At 41.5% G+C, this 18,502-nt stretch overlaps 1 protein-coding gene across 1 annotated transcript; it reads right to left on the minus strand.

Annotated features, from left to right (window-relative positions):
• Positions 1 to 130: 130 nt before the first annotated feature.
• Positions 131 to 13,179, minus strand: TMEM184C (transmembrane protein 184C). The gene is made up of 10 exons (XM_053403176.1): positions 12,931 to 13,179; positions 10,302 to 10,432; positions 10,179 to 10,215; positions 8,186 to 8,391; positions 6,737 to 6,811; positions 4,626 to 4,719; positions 3,795 to 3,907; positions 2,731 to 2,830; positions 1,936 to 2,107; positions 131 to 1,777 (listed from the first exon to the last, which is right to left on the minus strand). Exons 1-10 carry the CDS (start codon positions 13,045 to 13,047, stop codon positions 1,515 to 1,517), a joined length of 1,308 nt encoding a protein of 435 aa, XP_053259151.1. The 5' UTR covers positions 13,048 to 13,179; the 3' UTR covers positions 131 to 1,514.
• Between the last annotated feature and the right edge of the window lie 5,323 nt (positions 13,180 to 18,502).

The raw sequence follows: 18,502 nt of genomic DNA on the forward strand, positions 1-18,502 counted from the left end.
GATCTAGGAATGGGGGGGAGGGGTGAGATGCCTCTCCCATCAGAGTCAATAGTTAACCATTAAAAAAAAATACCATGAAAAGGAGCTCAAGAGTATTATTCGTTCATCTCAACATTGAAGGAGTGCAAAGTAAGAGTTAATAAAATTTTATTTGATTATGTACAATAAAGGCAATGATTTGCCCTTTAACCACTTTAAGGACACACCAAATTTATCCATAAAATATGCAGCCTAGTGAATAAGGCCAAGTATTTACATAACACACTAGTACTGCAAAAGCACTTGTAGGATGAGTTCACCGTAGCAGCCACAAAACAGTTAAAAACTCAATTCCTGTAAAGGGCACCTGAATGCTAAAAATAGCTTGAGTTCTCTCTGAAGATGCCACTTAATGTAAACCTTGCTGCAGCATTTTATATGAAGGTAAGACAGCAAGCATGCAATGCAGATACAAATGTGAGAATGGGTAACAAGTCCCTTTTGTTGACCAGATGTGCAAGTCCTTAAAACAGTAAGTTGTTACATTCTGCATTAGTATTTCAAAGCTTACTTGATTCTAGATACATTTTTGGAAGGCAAATATACTATAAATTCAAGAATAGTAGGCATTAAAATGGTATCCGCATGATAAGAGGAGCACAGATTAATTGATGAACCACTGGTAATCCTATGAGTTTTTTGAGACAAAAATACAGGAACACTGATCAGTTTTTCAATAAAAAGCCTTGTTTCATTTTAACTCCCTAATTAGAATGCCTTTAGACTCTGAGTTGTATTCAGTTTATCATCAAGTAGTTCTATTAGAACAAGAACTACCACAAACAACAGGAATTCCCCACCTCACCCCGTGCATCCCCTAAATCTGTTTCTTCAATCCTGTGACACATCTGGGGAGGGTCTAGAGAGGAGTTCTGTTGCTCTAGTGGTAATCTCTGTGCTAACAGGAAGCAGTAGTAGATTATTACCCTCCAGAGCAACTTCCAGTATGTGAAAGGCCAAGATACACTTAATACATTAACAACAAAATTTAGAGCCAATGCAGCATATAATGCTCAAGTCCAAGAACTTCTGCTTAACTGGACTGTGGCACATATATGCCAGTATTGTTAAAAGAATGATTTCATTTACTGCTCCAGCTAAGTTCTCCAGCAGCTTGGCAGCAATTCTGGCATGCTGATAAGACAGTATTCTGGGATGGTGCAATTACTTTGAGAGGAGAGTCAACATCCCAAACTATCTACCTCTCTCCAATTACAGAGGCAGGTTTTTGAACCAAGCAGCATTGGCTACTCAATTTACTGTAATAATTTAATTATATGACTGGCACCAATAGGCTCTTTCAGTGATACTTCATAAATTCCCCATTTAAAATTAAATGCCATTATCTGTTTTGTTTTATGTGCCGCTTGGTGCAGCTGACATTCTTCTGGGAAGAATGAGGTCCCCAAGGCCAAAAAAACCAAACATAGGAGCATCATCCAGGCAAATCCCAAAACATTTGAGAAAAGAGTTGTCTAACTTTCATCCAGAGGCTTCTCTGTTGGAGGATTCTCACTGTCTTCTGCTGATTTACACAAGACATCAGATATTGGTTCAGGAGGCATTGTTGGAGTCAACGTATGCCCAAACCCTTGATAGTGGCCCACAGGTGATGATGGTATTGAAGAAGCAGTAGAAATTGGATCCTGGGTGGACGATGACAGCAAACTTGTATGTTCATTCTGTTCATAATCTTCACCAAAAAACATTTTCCTTGGCTGACCAAAAACTGTTCTTCCTAAAAGGAAGGTATTTAAAAACAAATTATTCTCATAGGTCTGGCACTGCAGTTAATAGAAAAATGACCTAGCAATACGGCTCATGTGGCATCTTCAGAAAACTCAAATGTTTACATCAGTTTTTCCCTAGGGATGCATTTTTATCCTTCTCACTTACCAACATTGCGAACTTGTTCAGTTACATCTGCCCTGATATCAGAAATATCCCACATTGCAAGAAAAGAATCAAAGCATGATCCTTCTTCAGCTTGCTGCACATAAGGTTTGTAGGAAAAACTGTAGTGATGAGCAATTGCAGCAAAGAACATCTCCACACAGATAATAAAATCCTGAAACAAAAGAATCCAAATTCAGTCCTATTCAGCCCCACATATGCAACCATGTAATGTATTCCTCGCAGCAGCTCCTTTAGACTTACTTGAAGGCCAATTAACCACAAACTACCTTTTACGGAATAAGAGTATTCCAGAAACTTCATGTGTTTTACACAAGCTTAAACATATAGTGGGACCATCAGCCAAGTCTATTCTCATACTTCGGTTAAATTAGGACAGCAACCCCCAGGCAACCAACTAAATATTAAATTTAGAGTAAATATTGCCTTCTCGCACCTAGTAGAGAAGACAAAAAGCAAAACATGATACTGAAAGGACTGTGCTCATGCAGGCCAATGCAGATGGCATAGCTATTAAGAGTATACTAGTCACACCATTAGAAAACTAGTTTTAAGCGCTTAAATTTACCTGCATATTTACAGATATGTGTTGTAGGACAGTTTGATCAATGGAGCTGGTTGGCTAGTTACCTGATAACTATTGCTCACTCTCAGTGAAAAAAGTAGCTACATGTATCCATAATGCTTTTGCTTCAAAGACCAATCTGCCCCTTTTATCTATTCCAAAGGATGTAGGGCGCTGGAAGGCTTATGTTTACAACAGCAGTTCCAACTTACCTGTAGACCAGTTGCCACTGCTTCAACACTTTTCCATTCCCATGTGTGTGTTTCAGAGATAACACCGACTTTCACCAACAATGCAATAAGTGCAGCTTGCCTATACAAAATTGACATTCTTAGAAGAGATTGGGTTATCACCACACAGAAGCTAACACAGTTGAGAGACAGGTTCTGGTCTAAAGTTCTAGTGAGCTTTTATTGTAAGGTTAGAAAAAAGAAAAACAATCTGTGAAAGATACTAAGATCACAAAGCCGATCAATAAAACGCTAGAAATATGAACTTGCAAGCCCTGTGGCCATTATGCTCACACAGGAACAGTGAATGTGCATCACCCACAAAAAAGGAACTTCCACGCAAACTGTAGTGCTAGGCTAAGAGGTGTCTCTGGAAAGAGATCAAAGATGATCTGTCAGTATGGAGAAAGGTTTCAGCGTAAACTGGAAATCTGTGCTAAAACTTTAGAATGAATTAGATAAGAGAGCTAAAACTGGTTGTACCCTTAGCTATTTTGAAGTTACATGAAAATGTTTTTAAACACAAAACTTTTTTTAAAAAACACCACGGCAATTTTAAGCACAGAAGAAGGCTGGTCTTTTCACTATTGTACAACACCTTGCATGGGTGAATCCAGTTTGCTATAGAGAGCCAATATGGTGCAGTGTTTAGAGTGTCAAACTAGGATCCAGGAACCCAAGGTTCAAATCCCTGCTCAGTTATGAAGCTCACTGAGCGACCTTGGGCCAGTCAGTGTCTCACAGCCTAGCCTACCTCACAGGGTAGTTGGAAGGATAAAATGGGGAGGGGGAGAACCACGTACATCATATTGAGCTCCCTGGAAATGATAAAGGTGGCTATAAATGCACACACTTATTTGGGAGTAAGCCCCAAAGAGATTTACTTCCAAGTAAACATGAACAGGATTGTGCTGTTAAGCAATTTAAATAAAAACAGAAACAAGACTTATTATATTACTATTTGTTTTCAGACAAACACTTAAGTATCCATATGCATTTAGACATGTGCACAACAGGTTTTACACAAAAAAGCTTACAACACTTACCAAAAAGAAACAAAAACCACCATCTTTACACACAGAAATTTCCCTACAGGTTTGATTGGGTTTAGTTCTTCCCGCAGTACTTTATAGAACAACACAAGGCAGTACATGGCAAACTAGAACAGAGGGATAGAAATGTTTAGCAATTTGCAGTGGGAACACACAAAACTCCTACATTTCATCAATACCAACAATGCCCCGGAACATATCAAGCCAATTCAATTCTTGTTCCAAACAGTTAAAAACATCTATGGCTAGGCGGTCAAAGCTCAGTGCCAAAGCACATGCATATCATGCAAAATATCACAGGTATAATCACTGACTTCTCCATCTAGACCTGGGAAGGACACCTGTCTCAAACCCCAGAATGCTGCTGCCATAAGCTTCCTTTATTCCCAAGTATATTTCTCTGTTTCTTTCTGCAAAGAGAAGGAAGCCACCACTTTGCTGAAGCTAAGCACATCTTGGTCTGATCAGTGCCTGGATGGGTGACCACTAGGGAACCACATGTATATCACTGTGGGTTTCATGATGGAAAATACATGGGATATAAATATAAAGCAGTATCATCCCACCTTTCAGAGTCTTCAGGGCAGCCTCTAAAACCGATTAAATAGATGTACAATAACACAATAAAATCCATAGCACCATATTTAGAACCAAAGTTAAGTTCTCACATAATCTTAATTTTCTATGTGTAATGTATGTAAAGATAAAAGCACCTAATCAAAAATATGTTCTGCATACAACAATTGTTAAGATCTTTAATTTTTAAAAAATAAAACACTTAAATATCACTCCAAAGAGAAAGAAAACTCAAATTCTGTTACTCACAAGCTGGGAGATATTGTTGAAAAAAACCAAATAGGTCCAAGCATTTTTGAAGCTAAAGTTTCCTTCATCGTATACACCAACCAATTCACATATTCTGAAAGAGTTTAATACAAAACATTGCTCAGAAAATTCAGGAGCTATGGTTGCATTCCTCCACACAGGAGTTCTATTCTATTCAATTGTCCAGTTCAAATGTCATGTTAAACCATCATGTAAAACTAACTATGGGTGCACTAGTGCATGCTGCTCTGAAGTTCCCACAGTTATCCTCCCGTTGCTGCTACAATGCAGATTTAAAAAGCCAGAGTTTGGCATGTTATCTGAACCCAGACAACAGTTTGTTTCTGCCAAACATACCATGAGTGGTAAGCCAAGACCAAACTTTGGTAGACCTTATGGATATGCAGCAGGAAGAGAAGTTCTTTCTGTACAAGAGGGACACAACAATTGGATATCACTCAAAGAATTAAAACCTGATTAATATAAATTACTGTATTAGAGAAAAATTACTTTGGGGATGGTTATGCATAGTAAAGCATGGGAGGAAACACCATCTTTTAGATTACTTAAGCTCCACTTTAGAAAAAGTTTATAGTTGATTGTCTACATGAACAATTGTCTTTAAGGTTAGAAGACAGAGACCGGTGTAACAGCACAGCTATCCAAACCAAAAAAAGAGTGAAAAGAAGAGCAAAGTAGTGATGTTAAATTCTCAAGAATAATCTTTTGGAGAATATTCTTGAGAATATTCTCGATTAATGAGATATTAGAGAATTTTCATTTAAATAATTATTATTTTTATTTATACCCCGCCCTCCCCAGCCAGAGCCGGGCTCGGGCGGCTAACACCAATAAAATCACAGTAAAAACATAATGGGGGGGCAATTTAAAATACAGGTTAAAATGCAATTTAAAATGCAGCCTCATTTTAAAAGTAGCCGATAAATCAAGACCATAAGGGGAGGGAAACATAAGGGTCAGACTGAGTCCAAACCAAAGACCAGGCGGAACAGCTCTGTCTTGCAGGCCCTGCGGAAAGATGTCAAGTCCCGCAGGGCCCTAGTCTCTTGTGACAGAGTGTTCCACCAAGTTGGGGCCAGTACTGAAAAGGCCCTGGCCCTAGTTGAGACCAATCTAATCACCTTGCGACCTGGGATAATTAGTTAATATACATGTTTATTCATGGGTAAACTTGTTCAGATGGCAACCAAAAACTGTACAGCTACTTTTATTCAATGGGGCAATGCAGTGAATTCACATTCTTTGATTTTTTTGCACCAAACTTGAAATTGAAAATTCAAGTAAATTCAGTAATAGGCTATCTTGTGCTTCGAACAGCTCTAACACTTAATAACTATATGCATGTGACTAAAACACAGCTTGATAAACAAAACTATATGCATACATATAAAAAAGAAACCATTAACATTAAATATATTGTCATTATATGATAATATATTTCACTATGTCAACCTCTGGTAAATGGCACTGTGTACCACTGAATGGCACTGCAAAAACCAGTTACTGGCACTAAATAAAAATATAGAAATTTCAACTGTTTAAATCAAGGTCACCTCACATGCTGTTACACATAGGCCTAGGTATTTTAAGTGTATAAAAAATTAAAGCTACTTTCTGTAAAAAAATATATCAAAAAAATCACACTGTATGGCCAAGGGTATTGAATTGCTAAGAATAACGTCACACCAAAATAGAAAAAAAGGTTATTACATAGAGTTGAAATACATACAAATTCAAATGTTCATCAAATTAAATGAATAGCATTTTTAAAACTAAAAAAAAAAAATTAAAATGTTTTCTGTAGCTCACATTTCAGAACTGCCAATGGTGAATGACACAATGCCCAGTAATGTAACTGGATCAAAAAAACCATTATTCATTACTTACACTGGCAATATCACAGCCTGACTTATTATTTACTACATTTTTTTAACGTGGGTTGTAAAACTGGTTCTTACATTAGAATTTACAGTTTGTGGAGAATATTCTCCGGAGAATTTTCTAGCAGATAATAGTCTCACCTCACATCACCAGCAAAGTGATACATCTATATATAGCATTTTGAGGCTAAAATATTTCTTCATACTTACAAAGCAATAATAGTGGTGAATGGTCTGACCACTGTATACTGCAAAACACCAAGCTTGCACCTGAACAACAGCACCCTATGAAAAAGACACAGACTGAGTTCAGTTCATTCAAAGCTGCAACACAGAAAACCATATATTCTACTTTTACTGTAAATATTAGCATCCAGAACTCTCATTTCACACAACAAAGTTCCTGTATATCACAAAGACTAACTCAGAATATAGCTGAAACTCTTTATGTAATATATTCTGGGGGGAAACTTACAGAGTTAAATACAACTGCTAGCAAGAATACCCTAACATTTACATACCATTGTGCTTTTCAATCAAAACACTTTAAAAATGTTAAGTCATAGTTAATAATGTGTCCTAGACATTTTCTTGTTGCAACACCTTTATAGACTAAACTATAACTGATGGATTTAAGAATCACCATTTCATACGGGAATATTTCTAATATTTTATCTTACATTATTTCAATATATTTTCCCACTTCTACAGCTCTACCATGTGGAAAAACACAGGCACCTGTAGAGTTCTATCTTATCAGTATCCTATACAAATTGCAGAGATGCTGTTTTGCAGCCAGATCCAGCAAGGTAACAGGATGGCTACATCCATTCCTAACTAATAATTATTACTTTTAGGTTCTAACCATCACATAGATATTCAATGAGTTGTATGCTGCTATTTATCAAAATATGTTGATGGTATCTCACCTTTCAAAGACACAGCTGCATAATACACATTAACTTTTGGCATTTATAGTTTCAAAGAAACTTGTTACAAGTCTTGAATTTCAACTGCACACCTTTTATTGGAAGGGTTAAAACTAGAATAGAAACTTTGGCAAAACCTTCATCTTAATTGTGGTCAAGACGTTCTGTCTTATTTCTTCATATCCTGTTGTGTCCTTTCAATCAAAGAGTCCAGACATTAATCATCATTGAAAGGCTACCTTGCTGGGAGAGAGACTGCACCAACAAGGAAACTTGGGTCATTTTGTTCCTTCCCAGGGAAGGCTGCCATATGATGGCACTACAAAGGTGCATTCTCCATCCTGTTGCATTCTGGAATAGAGAAAGCAGCAGCCCCCACCGAAAGCTACTACAAGTCAGGGGGAGAAGCTAAGTGAGCAGTCAATCCCTGAAATCTAACTGCTGTACAGTACTACCCTACAGCATTCACTCATTCTTTTAGAGCAGTCAATGAAGCTACCAACTGCTTCTGGGGAAAACAAATCCTTTCACTAACAAGTCCTATTTTCAGGAAACAATTTCCCGAAGTATTTTTTAAAAATGTGCTTTTCAAGAACTCTTTGGAGCATCAATGGAAACTAGTGCCACATATAGCAAAAAAAAGTGTGTTAAATCTTACACGAATCCAAGAGGTAATATCCATAATGACATGAACATAAGCTTTGAAAAAAGAACGGTATGATGTACTCACTCTCCCATAGCCCATGGTGGACAGCAACACAATGGTGGTAGATGCCTTTGCTGATCTTTGGCTTCTAGGATTAACACTAGATTTGGATACCGATTGGTCAGGTAATTTGAAAGGAAGACCATGAAGTTATAGATGACATAAGCTTCATAGCATTCTCTACAAGTATCCACATATATTGCAATACTGGGATATTTCAATGCTATCCACTATCAAAGAAAAAGACATTAGATTAGACACACACGCACTGCAGTTTACACTGAGATTCCATTCTATTACATTTTCTTTCAAAATATTATTGTTTGCCAGTATAAAAATTAAATAAATAATTTACAGAACTCTGTGCTGCAGTTAAACATTCAATAATTAAGAAAGGCTTATAGCTCAATCCTATGGTTTAACTAAATTAAATCCAATTGAGCTAAATGGGACGTACAGTGGTGCCCCGCAAGACAAACGCCTCGCAAGACGGAAAACCCGCTAGACGAAAGGGTTTTCCGTTTTAGAGGTGCTTCGCAAAACGAATTTCCCTATGGGCTTCCTTCACAAGACGAAAGCCCATAGGGAAATCTCCGGGACAGCAGGGAAGCGCAGCGCGTCTTCCCCACTGTCCTCGGACCTCCTCCGAAGGCTGGCGGTGGGGCGGAGAGACCTCCTCCCGCCGCCAGCCTTCGGAAGGCTGCTCCGAAGGCTGGCGGTGGGGCGGAGAGACTTCCTCCCGCCGCCAGGCTTCGGAAGGCTCCTCCGAAGGCTGGCAGTGGGGCAGAGAGACCTCCTCCCGCCGCCAGCCTTCGGAAGGCTGCTCCGAAGTCTGGCGGTGGGGCGGAGAGACCTCCTCCCGCCACCAGGCTTCAGAAGGCTCCTCCGAAGGCTGGCGGTGGGGCGGAGAGACCTTCTCCCGCCGCCAGGCTTCGGATGGCTGTCCTGAAGACTTGCGGTGGGAGGAGGGTCTTCCTTCCCACCGCCAACATTCAGAATGCTGTTCTGAATGTTGGCAGTGGGGAGGAAAAACCCTCCTCCCACCGCAAGCCCCGGGAACAGAGGAGAAGCGCTGCGTGCCTTCCCCTCTGTTCCCGTACCTGTCCTGAAGGCTTTCGGTGGGAAGAAAAGCCCTTCTCCGCACCGCCAGCCTGGCAAGCGGTCTACATAGGAACGCATTAATTGATTTTCAATGCATTCCTATGGGAAACCGTGCTTTGCAAGACAAAAAACTCGCAAGAAGAAAAAACTCGCGGAACGAATTAATTTCGTCTTGCGAGGCACCACTGTACTTCCCAATATATCCTTTAGAGCCTGTATTTGCTGTTGCAAACAAGGCAAACAGTGTTACAAAACAAAGCAAACAATGAGCTAGTACTCTGCAAAACAGAAGCAACATGCTCTGTATATAGGCCTTATGGTTCACATTAGATACAAATATGTACTTGTCTACTTTCAGTTGCATTACGTCTTATTTTCCAGTGAATTAATGCTCAGTGAGTTGTACAGTGGTAGCTCTGTTTGCGAACAGGATCCATTCCGTAGGCCCGTTTGCAACGTGAAAAGTCCGCAACCTGAAGCGCCATATCTGCGCAGGTGCGTGGCATGATTTGGAGCTTGTGCGCATGCGCGAAGCGCGATTTGGCGCTACTGTGCATGCGAGAGCAGCGAAACCCAGAAGTAACCCTTTTGGGTACTTCCGGGTTGCCGCAGGATGCAACCTGAAAAAAACATAACATGAAGCAAACGTAACATGACCCACTGAAATCAGCGTGCTTCAAACCATCAACACAGAGTATGACTTACTGGATGAAACTCCAGAAAAGCAACATATTAACAAATGCCTCAATCACACACATCTGGGCTTCTGCCAGGAAACCTTAATGGAAATGAGGTTACAATTTTACAAAAAGGTTGTATCGTGTGAAAAATCACAGTATGAGAAGTTCATTAGATTATTCAACTGGTTTCTAGAGCAAGAATTCAATAATCCCCAAAAGAGAGAAAAAATACTTACGCTGTCTAGGCTGTAAATTGGCACCATCCATAGAATCCTGTCATAAGAAAACACATTTGCAATTAACCAAGTGTTTGTATTGCTAATATGGAATAACCAGCAGAAGCATATATGATAGGTTACCTTATTATTGGTTTCTGTAATTCAGGTTGAGTATAATGAACTAAATGTTGCAATATTCCCCAAAGAGATATTGGTATTGTCATCAATAAAAATATCCCAGCAATAAACCATGCCTTGGTATGGATTCCAACCTTGAACAACACAAAAAAGAAGAGCACAAGCACAAGAAATTACAGTCGGAAATTTGAGAAACAATGACAGTAAAACCGATAAAGCAATCCATAAATTGCTTTCTCTGAAGCAGCAGTACTATATTTAATGGCTCTTCTCTTCCAAGAGCAGAACATGCGTTAATAATTAAAACATATAGTATTTTTGCATTATTAGACTCAAAATTTAAAGTGTGGTTAGCTACAACAGCTGCTACAACTTCTTTTAGATCCAAATATCTAACACACACAGTTCTAACCAAGAATCAAGTTAGGAACACTTAGAAGAGCAACTTGCAGCATAAGAGGTTCCTTCACTTCTACACTAAGATTTAAGTTAGTAATACACATACTGCTAAATGCCAAGAACCTGGTCCAGATCTTTCCATAACACACTTCTTAGTAGTTTAAGGGAAAATGCATGTATACCATCTTGTTTGCAATGGGCAGCTCTAATATGCATCATTAGAGTGCTTATTTTAGTGTGTGTTTTATGTATGCATCTTCTTAAATGTTACTGTAAACATTTAAATGTGAGGAGCCATTTTTCCTTGTGTCATGTAAAGCAGCCACAAGGACAGGGTGCATAAAGACAACTACAGCCTGTTTCTTCTTTATACCTTTCTGTCTAAGCAACAGATGATTGGGAATAGTTAGCATCACCAGAAACCTTTATACTTACAGATCCAGCCTGTGAGCACCTTGTTATTTGAAGGCACAGAAATATCTGCAATAGTTCACTAAACAATTAATTAAACTTGCCAAGGCTTACATAAGAGTAACAGGGATTCCCTGGTAGTTGCCTACTTTAAATATGGAAATGCTAAAGGGGGAGGCAGGAGCACAGAGATTCAAAGAATGTCTTGTGGTACAGGGAAGGGGTACTAGCGCAGGTGTGTTTTACTTAAGTGCCAGTCCACATGGACTAGCAAATGTGAAGACAGAAATTACCATAACTCACATGTAGATTGAAGGTGTTGAGATTCATTATTCTGTATTCTTTCATTTGCAGAAGGCATCACTTTGCATCCATCACTTAGTGCCACAAGTTAGACAATGTGGTGCCCTCCAGATTTCCAGACTACACTGCTATCAGTCCCAGGAAGCTTGACCAATGGCAAAGGATGATGAGAGATGTAGTCCAACACATCTGGAGAGCACTGCATTGTCTGCCTCAGAGTAAGACCCACACCAACCAAATGATGTCCATTAACAGGCAAATGCACCATCTACCTGCCTGTCTCTTTGGATTAAACCCTTCCGTCATAATGATCTTATGTCAAGTAAGTCTCTCTTGTGAGAGATTCTGGAAATGGAAGACAGGAGTATACACACCCCTGGCTTCTGGATTAGCTTGAAGTTACTCCTTCTAACTACCTTCCCCTCCCTGGCCAACTTGTCCATGCACTAAGAAACAAACTGTTCTTTAAGCGTGGGAGCTACTGTTTGGTTGCTGTTTTTGAATCCTGTTTTTGAAAGATGAACCCTGTTCATCTGTTTGTGTGTTTTCATAAACTCCTTTAGCCTCATATGAACTGCTCTGAGTGGGATGGCAATGAACTAAAAACATGAATATAGCATCTTTCTATGTGGCACTGCCTACCCCCATGAAAACCTGAATTTGTTGTAATCTTTAGTACATCGTACAGACAAGAGAAATCCCCTTCACCTGCTGACACTCTAGTCCTCTCCACTGATGCTCTTGCTGTCTCACTATAGGGTGCTGGCCTTCGCAACAGCTCCAGATGAGTATTTATGTAGATATCTGTATTTCTAGACTTCCTCCTACTTGCTCCCTATGTAGCAAACATCACATTTAGGTTACCTGGGGTCAAGCAAGCAAACCATTCTTACTTGAGCTCTGCAACCCAAGATGACCCTAGGATACATATGCCCTTCCAGAAGCGAGTTGGGCTGCAGAGTTTTGACAGGATGTGTCAATCCTCTTTCTTTTTCTCATTTTAATTACTGCTGTTTGAGAAAACCATTGTTAGAACAACCCTCTTTCTTGACCTCACCTCTGAACCAGGCAAAACTTGCTGGAGGTTCTCTTTTTCCTTTCTGAAAGGGCAAAGGATACTTGCAAAACATACCTAGAATAATGCCCACGGTGACACGTCTGGCTTTATCTTGGAAGGGCAGCTGGGGCCTACAATGGCGGGTGATTCATCATCATCATCCCTCAAGGCCAGAAACCATCGGGATGGAGAGCAGGGGGGACACGTGACACATTCACCTCCAGCACCGTCCGTTGTTTCTTTTGCGTGTCCCTCCTAAGCCTAGAGCGCGAAGCGCATTCCCACATGACGCACGTTCCATGTTGTGCGCGGAAGAAGCGCGTTTCAGGACGGCGTTAAGACTGTCAGCAAAGCCGAGCGCATGTGGGAGACCCGAGGGCGCGGGGTCTGCGTTTGCCCCTCTTCCCCCCATTCCCACCCTGGGCCGCCTCTCTCCGCCCCCCGGCGCCGCTCCGCCCTCACCTCCAGCTTCTGCAGCTCCCACACGCAGAGCGGCACGGCCAGCAGCAGCCCCACGACGTAGACCGTGGCCACCAGAGGCCGGATCCAGCGCCGCCAGTTCCCGCAGGTGCACGGCATGGTGGTGGGTGGCGGGGCTGCGGAAGGTGTCTCTCGGCGCCGCCTCAAGGACCCGACGGGCCCGCCCCACACCGCCGGCGCCGCGGAGCGGAGAGCATCGCTGCCGCCCTCACGGACGGACGCCCCTCCCTCCCTCCGGGCGAAGCCAAGAGAGGAGGGGGGAGGCAGGAGGAAGGACGCCCGTCCGCAGCCGACTCGCCGGCCACGCTCCGCCCCTCTTCCCCTACCCAAAGCCGCAGGGTGAGCGGAGCCACGCCCACCGCCGCAGCGTAAGACCAAGCGCTGCTTCCGGCGCCTCAAAGTAAACAACCCGCCCCTTGCCGGAACCGACGCCGGATTGGGTAAACCGCGAGGTGGCAATCAAGCGCTTCTCTCTTGCCCTATACATCGACGCAAGTGCGTCTCGACAGGGGAAGGTTAGGTAGACGCGAGGGACTTTTGGGCGTTCGCATCGCAGCCGCGAGCCTCTCTGCTTTCTCTGTGTGCGAATGGTGCAATCCTGCGCATTGCTGAGCGTTGGAGAAGCTTTTAAATATGGGGTTTAGTTAAGCAGCGTTTGCACTAGGAAAGCAGTCACAAGAGAAGGGGTTTACAAAAATACGTTGCTGAGCACGATAAAAAAAAACACGATTCTTAAGCCTCGGGCTCTACTTTTTACTTTCCCGCTACCTGAGAATGATAAACGCCAGATTTGGAACAAGAAAAAGCCTTTTGTGTTTCGTTTCAGGCTTGCAAGCCGGAATTGTAACTCCTCATAAATGGGCAGCAGCCCTTGCTCTTTACACCAATTCTAGCTGTGCAAGGCTGAAGTCCTCGCCCCACGTCCATAGGACTAAGCCCCAGTGAACCACTTGGGAGTTGCCAATGAGTAGGGGAGTGCACAAGGATCCCCCTGGTACCTGTGGCACATGGGGGGCGTGTTATGTACTGAAGTTCTCACCCTGGGGGGGTTACTGTAGATAGTTTTCACTCAGGTCCACATATGCAAATAAGGAATTGAAAGTGACCTTTAGTGATTGGATAGTTACAGAAAGTTGTTACTGTTGTGTTGTAGTGGAGCTCTATATAAGCACGCTGGCTGAACCCTTCATTTCACTTCTGTTCTGGCCTGTGAATAAACAAGAGCTGTTTGAAAAATTGCTGTGTCGTCTGATATGTTCACCCACAACTTAACGGGGGCGCTTCCTCAATCCTGCAACTTCCACCTTGGAACTGCGTCTGCAAACTCAACAGATGGTTACAATATTAGCCCAGTTTTCGTACTTTTTTGTTTTTAGTTTTGCCTCGACCCCACCACCACCACTTGCTTTGTGTAACATTTTGCCTGAGGAAGAGTTCTGGAGGCCTCGAAAGCTCTACACACTTTTGTGACATGTTGGTTAGTGTGTTAGTCCTAATACTGTAAAGGTATTGCCTAGCTGGGTGTTGGAGGGTTTCTTTCCTTATGGACCAAAGCCGCTTCCTTTGCTTTCTGTTAAATAATGTTTCATGTACATTGCACCCTGCCAAATTTTACTTTCTGTTCACAGAATATATAACAATTTACATTCAGTTGGCATAGACCTATGTTTGGTAAGCTATTTTAATTCTTGCATACCTATATGAGATATATAATGTTCATTAGACCTTGATTTTCTGCATTTTATTGTTTCTTTCCTCCCACCCACTATTCTGCAGAGGCTTAATCTTATGTCTTGGAGATAGCAAAGGCTCCTTTCTCTAGCCAAAAGGGGTTCCCATACAACACTTTTATTTGCACTGAGTTTCATATATACACTATTTATAAATAACAAGTATCTATCTTATACATAACATTTCTAATATATTGTTTATAAGTATCTCAAATCCAAAAGTATAAATACATCTGTCTTAAATCTCCTTCCCAAAAATACTTCTCAAAATGTATAAATATATAACAGATTAGTGATAGACAAAATGTTATAAGCATTTACAAGCCTTACAAGCATCAGGATTGTATCTGCAATCTCAGCATATACTTGGAAGAAGGTATTGTTGATTGCAATGTAAGAGGACACTCCTAGAAAATCTTGGATGTACATTCCATGGCAACCAGTATCACAGACCCTCCAAGTGTCCCTATTTTACAGGGACATCTCAGTTTCCCAGTTTCTGATTTAATCCCGGAAAGTCTCACTTTTCCTTAGGATGTCCCTGTTTTCACTGGAGAAACGTTGGAGGGTATGGAGTTATCCAACCCCCGAACTGTCTGAAGGCAATCCTGTATAGGAAAGTTTTTATGGTTTAATGTTTTATATATGTGTATTTAAATATGTTGGAAGCTGCCCAGAGTGGCAACCCAATGTGGGGTATAAATAGTGGAATTATCATTATGGAATGGGATGTCCCTATTTTCATCAGAAATGTTGGAGGGTATGCTATCGGTACTAGGTTTGGGAATGCTCTTGTGCAAGACACACTGCATGAGGCCCTCTTCTCTGGAGTCTTCCTCCTCACTGCAACAAGTCTAGGGGGGCTTTTGTCAGTGGACACTGCTCTTGAGCACCCCACTCAGAACCTCTATCCTGTTTGATGAGGAATTTTTGAAGAGCATGCTCTGAGGATAGTTTTCCAAACCAGCTGGAAATCCACCAGTATTATTATCTAACCTTCATTTAATCAGTTCCCTAGCCCAGATATTACAGAGAACTTTGTCAGATGTTTTGTGGAACTCAAGATAAATTTGTTCACGGTCCCACAATCCACTAAATTAGTAACCCAATAATAATAACAACTTTGAAAACTGATAAGATTAGTCTGGCATAATTTATTATTGACAAATCCATGCTGAGCTCTACCAATTACTACAATGTTATCAAGATGCTTACAAACAGACTTCTCTATCATCATTCTAGAATCTAGCATCAAAGTCAGTCTAGTTGCCCTCCCACTTTAGGTGCTGTTGAACAAATAAAAATATTATTATTATTATTATTATTTATTTGCACCCCGCCCATCTGGCTAGGCTTCCCCAGCCACTGTAGGCGGCTTCCAACAAAGATAAAAAATACATTAACATGTCACACATTAAAAACTTCCCTGAGCAGGGCTGCCTTCAGGTGTCTTCTAAATGTCAGGTAGTTGTTTATGCAGAAGACCAGAGACATATGGAGAAATATGCATTCGAGTCCTGATAATAATTATTGTAGACACAAATTTCCTTTTGTTCATTTCCATAAAGCATAGATTGTGTACTACACTAATCCACTTCTAACATAAATTCATGAATTTTAAGCATCAGAATGTTGTGTATTGAAAAATTAATAATATGTTGCATATGAGAGGCCATTTCCCCAAATGTCTTGAACTGCACTACATTTTTTTAAAAAAAGCTTCTGCTTGCGCTTAAGTGTTTGCAGGATCAAAACCTTTGCATTTGCTAATTTTAATGCTGCATAATATATATATAAAATTCATATTCATATACAAAAGTTATGGCCTCATTGCTTATGCAGGAAGTACAAACACCTTATGAATAGCTGAAACTCAAAATAGACTCTGACAGTGGTTACATTTACATATTATGAAATTCTGTTTATACAGTCCCAGCAGCTGCCTACCCCAACAGCCAGCTGCCACTTTCTTTCCCAGCTGCCAGATTAGAGGCACCTCTGTGTGTTGTCCCATCTTTCCATCCAATAGCTCAGAACATTCTGGCTCCAATTTCTGTGCAATTGTTTACCCAGATTCTTAAACCAGATGAAGCCTTTCTGATACCAGAGTTAAATGAATATGACACCATCCTTTTCCCTGCTTGCTTCAGTCCTCTCGAGACTGATCTACCCAAACATGACTTAACGCTGGAGTCATAACAGCGATGTTTTTATTCCTGTTTGTAATGTATCCATAATCATGTACATTTGGGTTATATAACCGTGGAAGTACATGAATCACAGGGAAAGCAAAGGCTCTGGGCCAGACGGCAAATGGTTATGGCCCCTCCCTCAACTCAGAGTTATTTAGAAGACAAAGCTAGACTTGAGAGCTTTATGTGATGTGACCTAGAGGTTAAAAAAAAAAAAAGGTTGTCGGCTGGGAAAGGCAGAGAGAGAGGCATGGTTGCTTTCTGCTTGAATCCAAGGCTGCAGAAATGGGAGAAACAAGATCCTTTTGGGGTGTTAATGCTGTGAACCCCTCCATCGCAGGCTCAGGTTGTATATATGTGTAAATAAACCATATATCATAAAGACTTCACAGTCTCCGCTGTGCCTCATTTCCAAAAGGAAACACAGACCTTGGGATACCTGGGATATCACACCGCTCAGAGATTGGGCTGGTATGCAACAATGCTATCATTTCATTGTATGCCAGGACTGGACGACCATCCTCCTATCTGTTCTGAACACAGGAGAGCTGCAATGAGCTGCTCTCTGTGTGTCCTCCCCCCCTGCCCCCAATGAAGGGCATGCCTGCCCCATTTTGTGGCCCTGTGTCTTCTCTTCTTTTTAGACATAGCAGCCACTGTACCACACCCCCACAACAACTGTTTTTACTGGTAGCACCAGTAGTATGGAATCCACTACCTGCTGAAATATGAGAGGCCCCATCTATAGTGGCATTCCACCAGCTTCTGGAGATATACCCTTGATCTTTTGACTGGAGCTTCCAGTTTTAATTGCATTGTTTTTTATTGTGTTGTTTTATTGCGTATTGTGATTATGAAAGTTTATATTGTAATGTCTGTTTAACAGGTTTTCATACTTCGCAAACCGCTTAGAAAACTGCTGGAAATCTTGGCATTTAGGCAGTATATAAAGGGCTGCCAGTACCATTTTGCCACCTGAGGCAAAAAGGAAGGTGCCCCACACCAAAGCCTTGCTTACCTGGGTCATGCAGTGGCAGCTTCCGGATTCCGGCTAGATCTTGCGAGAGGTCTGTAAGATCTTGATGGAACCTGGAAGCCACCACCACCACTGCTACTCTAGTGGTTTCTGTTGCCCAAGTTTGCTGCCTCAATCCGCCTCATGGATGGGCCAGCTCTGCTTTATATTAATACATGTAAAAGTATTAGAAGTAATAAAAATGCATACACTGTTTGACATTAGGATCAAAGTTACTTCTTTTGCAGCCCAATGCTAGGAGCAGCTAGCGCAGCAGGTCCCTGCTCACACTGTCACTTCAGTGGTCACGCGCAGAGGTGGGTCAAATGAACCAGAAGAGACTGAGCAGGGTGACCCCATTGGAGAAGGAGAGATGCTTAACCAGCTGGAGGATAAAGGTGTGGCGGGCAGAGGGGGTTCCAAGCTGGGATGGGGAAAGAAGTAACAGAAAGAGGAAAGAGCTAGGCAGTAAGCAAGCCTTGCCACAGCGACTTAGGACGCAACCCAGGAGGGAGGAAGAAGGCAGCATTTCTGGGGCCTTGTTACCTCAGTGGTGACTCTGTGAGGGAAAGGGTTATCTGAAGGGAGAGACTCCTTGCACACCAGTTGATAGAAGG

Source organism: Podarcis raffonei, chromosome 9 (genome assembly GCF_027172205.1).
Source record: "Podarcis raffonei isolate rPodRaf1 chromosome 9, rPodRaf1.pri, whole genome shotgun sequence".
In the NCBI taxonomy this organism is placed as follows: Eukaryota; Metazoa; Chordata; class Lepidosauria; order Squamata; family Lacertidae; genus Podarcis; species Podarcis raffonei.